Source organism: Polyodon spathula, chromosome 3 (genome assembly GCF_017654505.1).
Source record: "Polyodon spathula isolate WHYD16114869_AA chromosome 3, ASM1765450v1, whole genome shotgun sequence".
NCBI classification, from domain to species: domain Eukaryota; kingdom Metazoa; phylum Chordata; class Actinopteri; order Acipenseriformes; family Polyodontidae; genus Polyodon; species Polyodon spathula.
The window spans coordinates 25,418,488-25,431,908 of NC_054536.1; the positions used below are offsets into that span (position 1 = coordinate 25,418,488).

Consider the following 13,421-nt stretch of genomic DNA (forward strand, 5'->3'; position numbering starts at 1 on the left):
ACACTGCAGTGTCTTCTCAAAAATGATGCAGTCCTCTTTTCTCCAGAGGTCTGCAGGATTTAATCAACTGCACATTCTGATGTAGAGTTTACTCCAATCTGTAATTCACTCCTGTTTTTTGAAAGACATAAAACCCCTGTTAAGTTTACGAAACTAAAACAAAATCACCAAGCTATATATTTCAAGTTATTGCACTGCCAGTGCATCTCATGTTGTAACATTAACATGTCTCTTTTTCCTCTAAAAAAGTTAAAGAATGAAGGAAACGCTTTGAAAATTCATTGTTTGTCTGTTTTTTGTTTTTTTGGTACTAAGCACTTGCCATCATTTAATAGCGAGGAAAGGCAGCCAAAAAAGTTGAATCAGAAACAAAGTCAGTTCCTTTCCATTTAAAAAAACAAACAAAAAAAAAAACAGGACAGATCTAGCAGTGTAGGACAATATTCTTGGATGATTCAAACACATGTCATTTCTCTGTGTGGATAGATTCAAGAAGCAATCTTGTACCTTGTTTTAAAATTTAGATGTCACTTGTAGAATGTCTTTGTTGTTAAATATGCCATCCCTTGCAGTGTGGTTCTGCCTGCTTAAACTGTAAAATGATTCCTGTTCTAATAAGTGAAAAGTTGTTGTTTCAACTTTAGAATTGTGACATATGTTCTATGACAAATCCATAACTGTTGATTTCTTATACATGATTTAGAATCCTGTGTGTAAACTTAGTGGTAACATGTGCACGTTACATGTTTAAAATGACTGTTACCATGGCAACTGACCACTAAATTGGAAAATAAATCCTGATATTATTTAGGTTCATAAGTATCAATGTGATCAATATTGTTTTCATATTCGACTCATTCCTACATCATCACCTTCTTCACTGTGCGGGCAGTGCCGCTTAGTGTCAACAGCTACCATATTTATCACAAATTACAACAAGCTCTGTGTAAAGAGGACAATAGGCTACATTCAAATCAAAGTTACAGACAATTCGAAAAAAGAGCTTCACACCAATGGTAGAATAATATTAAACAAACGTTTTTAAAAGAATAAGAAAATAAAAATACAAGAAAAGCACTTGCTAACATAACCCTCACAATGTGTAATTTGCGTTCAGTGGGAGAAACGAGAGAATCACCAGCTACCTGAAAAAAACTTGGACCTTTCAAATGTGAACTTGTCAGTAAAAAAAATAAATTTGTAAATAAAATATAAATGAGGATGAAGCATCTCCGAAGCACAGCAGCGCAACCTGCGCAGATAGACGAGTGCAGGATTTTCTACAGCAGCATGCTGCAGTTTACACAAGCAAAACTAGACGGTAAGAAATATAGAATACGGTATTTAAAATAAGAATATGGGTATATTACTACCTAAAAATATGCCTCGTTAGTTTTAAGATAACAATGCACGCCTAGCTACGCAACTACCTCAAGGCACTGTGTGGTAATATATCCTGACCCAAATATTATTCTCTATCGATAGTAAATATGGACTGGAGAGGAGGCGTATAGTGGGAAACTATGACCCCCGAGGAAATAACTAGTTACCAATAAGGGACTATAATGCCCGAAGCCCCTGGAGGTAACTAGTTCTGAGGGGCTTTTCGTTTCCCACTATGAGCCGAGGCCTGCAGTCCATATTTGCTTTATGAAATCAGTCATTAAAGTAATGGTTTTGAAGTCCATAGCGCATTGTAAAGGTTTTTTTTTTTTTTTGGCATAGAACCGTCTGTCTGACTTTCTCACTGCAGGAGTCTGTTGAGCTTGTAAACATCGTATTTATTACATCATCGAGTTGGATTTGTTTGCATTTTACAAGTCAGAACGCTGAAAGCTTATTTTTACGACAGTTTAAGAGTTTGCAGCATCTTTGTCTTGTAGTATATTTTGTAATTCATTTTCTGTTGTCTGTTGTGTGTAGAGAGAAAGGTCGCTCAGCATGAGTATGTAATTTAAGGAAGTTTCTAAAAAAAACTATTGACTATAAGCAGATCAGGGGGCAATATATATATATATATATATATATATATATATATATATATATATATATATATATATATATATATAATATAAATATATTTTAGCTATAACAAGTCAGTACGTCAATTATATGCGACATATTAATATAGTAGGCATATATATTTATATTTTTGATATATTTTTTAGCATTCCAAATTGTAAGTAAATTTCGTTTTTCGTGGGCTTCAGTGAGTACAGGAAAATAATTCCATCTAGATTTTTTTTTTTTCACGGGCCTGTCACAGAATATCTGGAACTGTTTATATATATATATATATTTTTTATATCTATATATACCCTTATTATATTATAAAATAAAATTATCTTAGCGGACAATTAAAAATGTAAAAAATAAATAAAAAAACACCATATAAACATAATGTAAATCTTTTATTTTACATCATTTAAACTACAAAATGGCTCCACAAAAGTCTACCGTAAACCATAATAGTAGTACAGTATTTCACATTAGATTTCAAAATGTTACATTCAATTCGTCCGTTTTTTCGTTAAGTATATGGAAAACTACAAAGCGGTAAATAGTTAAATTTGTAAACAGTAAGTTTCATTCGACTGTATAAAGCAAAATTAGTTAATTCTACAGTGTGATGCAAAACTTTTGACCATGGTTAATATATACTTTATATAGAACAGATGGGCTTCAGTGAGTACAGGAAAATAATTCCATCTAGATTTCTGTGACGTCACAGAACTGTCACAGAAACCCGAGATGGAATTATTTTCCTGTAACTCACAGAAGAGGCCCATCTATTATTATTATTTTTATAATACATTGGAGGAGCCTGTAGAAGTGTGTGCTAGCGGACATGCCAACCCGTTTCGGAACGGTCTTTGGGGGGGGGGGGGTTTGGGGCCCCCCCCCCAGACACCGTCTCACCAGCCATAAAAAAAAAAAAAAAAAAGAGTTACACCGTGTAACAATTTTTTTTTTTTTTGTTCCTGGGTGATAGTAAGTGTTATTTCCTAATTGCTTATGCCTCAAAAGTATAGAAAATGGCTATTATTCCCCACAAACTTTGCTTTTGTGACCAGGACAGTGATATTTTCAAAATATCACTATTTCCAATGGGAAAACGGGCAAATGTGTGTCTTTTCGTTCACATAGTCAGAAAAAAACAACATTGAATCCAAATTAACATGTATTTATACTAAAGTAATACAAAAATGACTACAAAAGATTTAGAAGTGAGTAGTTTTTCAAGATTTATAGAACATAAGAACATAAGAAAGTTTACAAACGAGGAGGCCATTCGGCCCATCTTGCTCGTTTGGTTGTTAGTAGCTTATTGATCCCAAAATCTCATCAAGCAGCTTCTTGAAGGATCCCAGGGTGTCAGCTTCAACAACATTACTGGGGAGTTGATTCCAGACCCTCACAATTCTCTGTGTAAAAAAGTGTCTCCTATTTTCTGTTCTGAATGCCCCTTTTTCTAAACTCCATTTGTGACCCCTGGTCCTTGTTTCTTTTTCAGGCTGAAAAAGTCCCTTGGGTCGACACTGTCAATACCTTTTAGAATTTTGAATGCTTGAATCAGGTCGCCACGTAGTCTTCTTTGTTCAAGACTGAACAGATTCAATTCTTTTAGCCTGTCTGCATATGACATGCCTTTTAAGCCCGGAATAATTCTGGTCACTCTTCTTTGCACTCTTTCTAGAGCAGCAATATCTTTTTTATAGCGAGGTGACCAGAACTGAACACAATATTCAAGATGAGGTCTTACTAGTGCATTGTACAGTTTTAACATTACTTCCCTTGATTTAAATTCAACACTTTTCACAATGTATCCGAGCATCTTGTTAGCCTTTTTTATAGCTTCCCCACATTGTCTAGATGAAGACATTTCTGAGTCAACAAAAACTCCTAGGTCTTTTTCATAGATTCCTTCTCCAATTTCAATATCTCCCATATGATATTTATAATGTACATTTTTATTTCCTGCGTGCAGTACCTTACACTTTTCTCTATTAAATGTCATTTGCCATGTGTCTGCCCAGTTCTGAATCTTGTCTAGATCATTTTGAATGACCTTTGCTGCTGCAACAGTGTTTGCCACTCCTCCTACTTTTGTGTCGTCTGCAAATTTAACAAGTTTGCTTACTATACCAGAATCTAAATCATTAATGTAGATTAGGAATAGCAGAGGACCTAATACTGATCCCTGTGGTACTCCGCTGGTTACCACACTCCATTCTGAGGTTTTTCCTCTAATCAGTACTTTCTGTTTCTACCTGTTAACCACTCCCTAATCCATGTACATGTGTTTCTTGAATCCCAACTGCGTTCAGTTTGAGAATTAATCTTTTGTGCGGGACTTTGTCAAAAGCTTTCTGGAAATCTAAATAAACCATGTCATATGCTTTGCAATTATCCATTATCGATGTTGCATCCTCAAAAAAATCAAGCAAGTTAGTTAGGCACGATCTCCCTTTCCTAAAACCATGTTGACTGTCTCCCAGTACCCTGTTACCATATAGGTAATTTTCCATTTTGGATCTTATTATAGTTTCCATAAGTTTGCATATAATAGAAGTCAGGCTTACTGGTCTGTAGTTACCTGGTTCAGTTTTGTTTCCCTTTTTGTGGATCGGTATTACGTTTGCAATTTTCCAGTCTGTCGGTACCACCCCTGTGTCAAGAGACTGCTGCATGATCTTGGTTAGCGGTTTGTAAATTACTTCTTTCATTTCTTTGAGTACTACTGGGAGGATCTCATCCGGCCCAGGGGATTTGTTTATTTTAAGAGCTCCTAGTCCCTTTAACACTTCTGCCTCAGTTATGCTAAAGTTATTTAAAACTGGATAGGAACTGGATGACATGTGGGGCATGTTGTCAGTATCTTCCTTTGTAAAAACTTGTGAAAAGTAATCATTTAACATATTTGCTATTTTTTTTTTCTTCCTCTACGATTTTGCCATTTGTATCTCTTAAACATTTAATCTCCTCTTTGAATGTTCTCTTGCTGTTGTAATATTGGAAAAACATTTTGGAATTGGTTTTAGCTCCCTTAGCAATGTTCATTTCTATTTCTCTCTTGGCCTTTCTAACTTCCTTTTTGACTTGCGTTTGCAGTTCTGTGTACTCTTTCTGCGTACTTTCTTTTTGGTCCTTTTTTAATGCTCTGTAAAGTGCCTTTTTTCGCTGAATATTTTTTTTAATTGATCTATTAAACCATTTTGGCAATTTAGTTTTACATTTAGATTTGTCTACTTTAGGGATATAATTGTTTTGCGCCTCTAGTACTACATTTTTGAAGAACAACCATCCTTCTTCTGTGGGTGTTTTCTCTATTTTACTCCAATCTACTTCTGTTAGTCTCTGTTTCATACCTTCATAGTTTGCTTTTCTAAAATTGTAAACCTTAGCTTTAGTCATTACTTTTGGGGATTTAAAAAACACTTCAAATGAGACCATGTTGTGGTCTGAGTTTGCCAGTGGTTCTCTGACCTCTGTTTTAGTTATTCTATCTTCGTTATTTGAAAAGACTAAATCAAGGCATGCCTCCCCTCTAGTGGGTGCCTTCACAAATTGTGTTAGGAAGCAGTCATTTGTCATTTCCACCATTTCTATTTCATCCTTCGCGCTACCCACCGGGTTTTCCCATTTTATTTGGGGGAAGTTGAAATCCCCCATTAGTATGGCTTCTCCTTTGCTACACACATTTCTAATGTCATTGTATAACAGATTATTGTGCTCACCGTCTGAATCTGGCGGTCTATAGCATGCTCCTATTATTATGCCTTTTGAATTTTTGTCCGTTATTCTGACCCATATTGATTCGGTTTTATTTTCTTTGTTCAGGTTTAACACCTGGGCTTCAAGACTGTTTCTTATGTATAGCGCTACCCCTCCTCCTCTTCTGTCCTGCCTGTCTTTCCTATACAGTGTATACCCACAAATATTAAATTCGTCCCCATCACTCTCAGACAACCAAGTTTCTGTAACACCTATCACATCATAGTTACCTGTTAGTGCAGTAGCTTCAAGTTCTAGAATTTTGTTTCTGATACTTCTAGCATTTAGATAAATACATTTAATGGTTGTCTTACCTGAGTTGTTGTTCTTGTTTTGATGCGGTCTCCCTTCTGTTTTTTTGTTGATTTCTCCCCCCTTCCTTTCTAGTTTAAATTCTTCCGAACCTGCTCGAGGATCTTTTCTCCGAGTAGACTAGTTCCCTTGTTATTTAAATGCAGTCCATCCCGTCTATACAGATAGTCCTCGTTGTAGAATGTGGTCCAATGATCAAGATAGGTGAAGCCTTCCCGTGTGCACCATGTCTTCAGCCATGCGTTTTGATTAATTATTTCCAGCTGTCCATATGGTCCTTTGCAAGGTGCGGGTAGTATACCAGAAAATACCACAGTTTTGGTTTTCTCTTTTAATTTCCTTCCTAGCTCTCTGAATTTGTTTTGCAGGGATTTTGGTCTGTCTCTTCCAATGTTGTTTACAATTATACTGTAAATACAATATGATATATATTGTGATTTGCAGGTCATGGTACATGTGATGATACTGATTTACATGACCATTTAATGACGGAGCATTTTGAACTTCAGTGAGCCATGTTGTGCTTTTGGTCTTGTATCACAATACAAAAAAAAAAAAAAAAGCATACTTTTATTACGATCCGAAACTATCATGATGCACTGTGTAACTGCATGCCACCATCTCAAAGGGAGTGTTATGAGTAATCTGTACTGTATACGAGCAGGTATAACCAGCAAGGTAAATTCTTTACCTCTGTCATTTCAAATACGCTTTCCGGATCCAAACTACCTCCTCCAACCTTTCTGACACAGGTGATAGTTCAACAAAATGCCTGTGATCAATCTGTTCAAATATAGCAGTGCAGGGATCAGTAATTGAAACAAGTGCAAGACAGTATACTGTATACTGGGGGCTGAAATGCTACACTGCACGGCCAGTGGGAGGAGTTCCTTTTGTACGAGTAGTGCATTATGCTATTGTGTGTTTACAGACTTACGTTCTTTCCTTAAAATCCAGTCCACACTGCCACCAGCAAAAACAAGTAACCCACACAATATTTTCAGACTGTAGGTCCACAGGCAGACTCTGACCTTTTTCAGCACACTTGTAAAATTAGTCATCAAAACCATTACGAAGCTTATCTATTTAGATGCTACAACACCAGTCTATGTGAATGGCAATATGGGCTTACATAAGATACTACTACCTCACTGCTGTCTTCCCTGATCACGATGAACATTAGGGCCATCCGAGCTTCAGTACACAAACAGCGTTTACTCAACCTCTTATGCCAAGTAATTCTCCCCCACAAGGAAAAAACTAATATCACATCAAAATGGTTTTTTTTACCGCCTTCAGAAGGAGGCACCTGCCCTGGCACCATTTTCTCAATCATGTCTGGTACATGGATCAACCTCAAATGGAGGAAAAGCCTCTCCATAATTTGGAGCCACTTCATCTTTAGTGTCCCAGTATGTATTTCAGAGCTTGGAGGAATATTTTAACTATGTTGTTAAAAAATAATATAATATAATAGTGTCAGAATCGTTGGTCTCATGTCAGCTGCACTGGTGCATCCAAAGCAACGCTGTACCTTGCAGGGTCACAATACAGGGGACGTTTTCTACGTTGAGTCTCATACAGTCATACGAGTCATCCGACAGCTCAATTTCCTTCGTACCCTCCTCATCCTCAATCATCTGGACTTTGGGGATCCTTCCAAGAAAAACACACGTTATATTTGTGACCTTCCAACACTGTATATAGTAGTGCTGCACAAACCGATTATTCAGATCACCCTCTCCACTGATGAGGGTCATTGGTGTTGACTGGGCTAATACACCAGTCCAAGAGAAACAACTGAAGAGATAGCTGCCTGGAATTGTGTGGATTGCTGTTGTCCACAGAGTCAAATCCAAGCTGCTGTTTCTTCATTTGTTTCACTTTGAATGGTAAAACAAGCCCAATCAACACCAACAACCCTCACCTGATTGTCAGCAAATGATTTCTGTGTGAAGCTCAAATCAAATAACCAAGTAATCGGTTTCATGGAGTATACAGGGTAGAAGGTGTTTAAATTCTCATAGAGGCTGGTGCCCAGGGAAGGCCGTAAACTTTATTCACTGCTGGAGGTAATGCATCAGGTCCTGTCAACCAATAAAATACCCATGCTTGTGGCATGTGGCAGACTAATGAAAACAGGAAGAATAAAATCTACCTATTTTCCTCACAACCAATGTTCAACATAAAAAAATATACCAAATTAATTATTTAGGGTTACCACCTCCGGTTGTAGGTATGTTGTAATAGTTTTGAAATATAACTTTTGTATTGATAAATATTAAATGCTGACATAACGAAGAAGTACTGTAAGTACCCATGACCTGCATTCTAAAACTCGTACTTGTGTTATTAAAATCTTCAATGTTAGCTGCAGAAAAATGTCTGATATTTAGGAGCAAACGTCCTTCAAGTTGAATTCTTTACAGTGTATTTATCTTACCTTGTATGAAAAAGCACAGCCTTGATTGCAACTGAGATTGCATCAAAAAGGTTTCCGTCACACTGCAACAGCTAGGAACCAAAATACAGAACTGTTAACAGCAAGAAAAGACTGAAGTGTACCAAAAAAATCTCATTTTTACTAGGAAAATAACAGTACTGCAATAATAAAGCTTTAATTTTGAAAGTTTTACTTTTTATTTATTATTTTTTTTAGAAATGACCTCTGTAAATCACTGCCCTATCTGCAAATATGATTTTGTGCATCTCTTTAGAAATGCACATTTTAAAAGCAGCCTGTGTCGCTGAGAGGGGCATTAGTTAGTACACCTGGTAAATAGTTTACTCAGAAAGCGTAACAGATAATCTCACAAATTTTTTTTTTTTAAAGTAACAATCTGAAAATGCAGAAGCTTAGTTTGCAGTGAGTCCAGAATACATTGATGACAGCTAGTACACAAAACTAAGTTTCATATCTTCTCACAAAGATATTGCACCAATATCGATATTGTTGGATATCGATAATTTCCACGTGTTGCTACAACTGAGTTAAAGCAAGTTACTGCTTTTCATATGTAAATATATGTTATGTATGTAACAATAGTGTATTTACATTTCATTGTTTTGGATATACTGATCAATATCGAAATACATGCAAGATATTGATATAAACTGTTCATATTGTTGCCCACCACTAGTTCTAATGTATGTACAGTGGCAATGACAAAAGGTTTAAAAGAAAGTGACCTTCTATAGGTTGTTAGTGTGTATTTCACTTTATACACAAGTTCTTACCAACACATATACATAGAAAGTCCAGCAGTGTTCCATTGGACAAATACAGAGGGACTATGTTGCGGCCATTATCGAAGACTCTGTACAATGTGTTCGCAATCTCTTTGCCAAGGCTCTCCCCTCCTCGACCTTCAAATTCTGGAGTCGCATTTACGGAACTGGACAGAGGAGAAGATGATGAATATTGCAAATAAATAAATAAATAAATAAATAAAAAGGGTTAAATGCATAGAAATGAGGAGTCAGCCACCTGTGGTTTAGCCAGTGATTTACTGCTGAACCACAAGCAGGCACTAAAAATCAGCAGCTGTGCTGGACACATTAGTGACAGCTGCCCTACGGTACCTCAACAGATGTCACTGTTCGACAACATTTATTTTTTTACTCCTATGAATGGGATTAGGATCTGAACTGGCTCAGGTTCGATCAGATTTAAAAGATTCTTATCATCTGAGCCACCTGTTCCCACTTAAGAACAAACCTAGGCTGGCTCTGTATGCACACTCATTGCCCCTGAACCGTAGTATTTTCCTGATGATGTTACATCGCCCACCCCCTGCATGAAGACATTTTCCCTCCCCAAAACACAGAGGCAGAAGTTTTTAAATCAACAACAAGCCTGGCATCTTTGTCACGTGTGTGTTTCTACTTCATGGTGGTCGTTCCACGCTTAAGATTTAATTTTGCCATCAGAAATGGAGCAAAGCATTGAAAACTTTCACATTGGACATTTAAAGAAACCTTTGTTATTGTACACGTCTGACAACTCTTATTATATGTATATGTAAACAATAACTCCTGTATTTTCTTTCACCCTAATAAATTACTTTGCTGTTAACTTGCCAAGCACACCAATACTGTTTGTAATATAGTTAAACAAGCGGATTGTATCTGCCCCGTGAAAGAAACCTGCCTGTCCCTCTTAACTTTTTTATTCTGTTCTCCGAGTAACAATCCCAACTTCCTGTTGTGTGTGCCTGTTTGACACTGGCAATGAGGGCATTGCCCACGAGTGTACGTGGCAAACGTGAACCATCTCAGGAAGCGATACGTTCATAGTAGAGCAAAAAACAGACCAAAGTCGAAGAGCACACTCTGCAGCAGGCCACTTTTAGGACAGCTGCACCTGGGACAACCGTGTTTGTACTACAAAAAACAAACAAAAAAACCTAAGCTATCAGTCAGCTTAAAAGTGACTAGTGTAAACGGTGTAAAAGGGGCTTTGTGGTTTGGGATGGGTTTAAAATGTTTTAAAAAACATCTTACCATTTATTAGAACTTGCAACATTATCTCCAACCTTCACAATTTTTTTTCTGTTAAAAGAACTTTTGGTTCTTTAATTTTTTTATCCTAGAATTTGGGATATTCAGATACAGTATAGATGAAGTCTGCCAGCTAAGTACTCACTTCCTGCATTGTACTGCAAGTTAAAACTCATCCAATGGGCTAGATTCAATCTGATTATGTGACCAACTGCATAGGTATCAGGATGCAGCAGTTTATCCATCAGTGGTGTGCAATTTTTTTTTTTTGGGGGGGGACGGGGGACGGGGACTTCTTGTCCAAAGGGACAAAATGCTTGAAAACTCTACTTGTCCTTCTTAACAATCTACTAAATTGCTTTACATAACCAAGAACGTTTACTGACCCGAAATAATAATTTATCTGATGGCGAACTACTTCACATTACACACCGACAAATAATTTGGTGTGAAATGAAACACAGACACTGTATTTATAAAATTATTTCTGATCCTATTTCCTGATTGTTGTGGCTACCACTGATACTTAGACACTAACGTTACACTTATGGAGACATTTGTAAAGAAATGAATTCAAGTACATTTTAAAACTTTTTTTTTTACATTCAAACTAAGTAAATCGTAAGGTATATGTCACAAGCGATGACGCTTGTTTAATAGTTTGGTTTCCTAGATGGCCATTGGATAAAGAGAAATAATTTTGTTTTGTGGGCGTTATATTAAAAAAATATTACCGCCCTGTAACTTTGTATATGTGAAGCAGAAACTTTGACCTATCTGCATAATTGTTTTCAGATTTTTATTATTGGGAGTCAGAGCTTATTAACCCCACAATATTCTCCTTGGCTCCACTCCCCAAAGGCTAAACCACCCCTGGGTGTTACTTCTGGAGCTGCCCCATTACCATTAAAGATTGTACAGTATTTATCGAGATTACTTATGACTTCCAGGTAATGTTATATTTTACTCTGTGTGTTAATTAGATGGTACATTACTTCCAGACTCTGGACAAAAACCAGGACCAGAGGGGAGACTTCATTAATACCTGCCTAATCGCTTTTGTGCTGTAGGTTGCGTATCCAATTGCAGTTAATAAATCTTATACAGCAGGATTAGGTACCAGGAAACATTTAAAATCACCCTGTTGTTTTAATGGCCGTGCTGTGGCATTTAGTGCAGTCACAGAACGCTGGAGTCATTAAAGAATGATACTTCCATTATTGCCAAGGAACACACACCACAGCATCGGACGTGACAAAACGTTACGTTTTGCTACCTGAGCTGCAACGCTTAATATAATAATTCATAACATCCTACTGCAAGTAGTCACGTGAGAATAGCTTATTTTGCATTAAAAAGTATGTCTAGGCTAGCGGTTTCAACACAACCAGCTAAAACAAACGGGTCTGTTAATAAGGTCTGCTGTCTGGTAGGATTCAAAGAAGTACTAAAAAACATATACAACAAACACCGTGCAAAACAAGACTGGATATATGAAAAGAAAAAAAAGACCAGTTTTACTCTAGCAGATCCACTTGTGTTTCAAACCGCATCAGTTTCAATCTCCATATGTCGGTAGTCATCCTAAACAAATGCACAAGTGACATAACATTCATGACATACAGCACTTTAAAAAGTAAACGTATATAGCAATGTGGACTAAGGGGCTACATAAAGAAATCCATCCAGCTATCATAATTATAATGTTGGATTAAATTACACTTTGCAGCCACGGACAGTGCATCAGCATTGTCTGACTCACGTGAGTGGAGAATTTTCACCTTTTCTGCGTTTTTCAGTCTGCTTTTAACACTGCTGATTAATAATTAAATCCCCCTCATCCCCTAGCGCACCAAAGTCGCTAAGTAATACATTTAAAACATTTACCTGCACGCCGTGCATGATGTACACTTTCTCTGCTTCGATTACTTGCACAGCAGCCATCTTTCAAATTGGCAATTGCGCAACGTTTTGAACCCAAATGAATACACCTTACAAAATACGTGTGACATACTGTAATGCGAATTACACTTGAATTTCATGTAACACTCGGTTTTAATATAAGTATATGGCCTTTTCATTTTCTTGAGAAATGAAAATCGCCCTTATTGTGTGCCTTATAACGTTACTGTATCGGCAAGCGATATTAAACGTATGTATTGGTTATGTTAGAATTAAATGACCACCGACACACCGCCCGCGCCGTCTTAAATCTACTCGGCAAATACAAATTGCTAACTGTGTTTCAACATGAAAACAAAAAGTTTCCGTTGACTCTTGTTGTGTGACAACACGCTGACAGAGGCAGGAAGTCTTGCCTCTTTCTTCAGACTTCCTGGTGTGTTTGTTTTATGACCAGAGCCTATGTGCAAAAGCGCAGATCAGATACACAGCAATAACAGTACATATTCGATCGAGAGAATGAGACAATATATAGCCTCTATGTGTAAAAGAAGAAGGTACAGACGTAAACATCTGTATTAAAACCGCAGATACCGATCTCTGAAAAGGACGCGTACCAGAAAAGGGTGGTGGTCGTTGAAATTGTATTGCACACAGCAGTGCAGCTGGGGGGTTGTTACCACCAAAACACATTGCTGGCAGCTCTTTGCAGAACAGCGTCATCCACACACGGTAAAACAGGTACGTACTGATTGTTAGCTTCAAACACATCTCTTAAGATATTGTTTATGTGTCTCAGCTCTCATCGCATTGACGGGGGAGGTTATTTTTCGTTCAAGGTTTTTATGTTTGTTTGTTTTGTTTTGTTATTCCCTAAGAGGGTCTGCTCTGAAATTCTGTTTTGAGTTTATACTGCATTATCCAGGTTCGCT

General features: G+C 37.1%; 2 protein-coding genes across 5 annotated transcripts in view; one reads left to right on the forward strand and one right to left on the reverse strand.

Moving 5' to 3' along the window:
- The first annotated feature begins 959 nt into the window (after window positions 1-959).
- Window positions 960-13,421, forward strand: part of zdhhc3a (zinc finger DHHC-type palmitoyltransferase 3a) — a 45,744-nt gene continuing 33,282 nt past the window's right edge. The window contains exon 1 of one of the 4 annotated variants that reach the window (XM_041244804.1): window positions 960-1,321. The gene's annotated coding sequence lies outside the window, so the exon portion shown is untranslated. Of the gene's footprint in view, window positions 1,322-12,931; window positions 13,231-13,421 lie in introns of those variants that run through there. The other 3 variants (XM_041244803.1, XM_041244806.1, XM_041244805.1) reach the window with 3 other exon arrangements.
- Window positions 6,456-12,791, reverse strand: LOC121312905 (exosome complex component RRP42-like). Its single transcript, XM_041244809.1, has 5 exons — window positions 12,475-12,791; window positions 9,325-9,482; window positions 8,531-8,601; window positions 7,622-7,743; window positions 6,456-6,495 (listed from the first exon to the last, which is right to left on the reverse strand). The coding sequence occupies exons 2-5, from the start codon at window positions 9,358-9,360 to the stop codon at window positions 6,491-6,493; spliced, it is 234 nt and encodes a 77-aa protein (XP_041100743.1). The 5' UTR covers window positions 9,361-9,482; window positions 12,475-12,791; the 3' UTR covers window positions 6,456-6,490.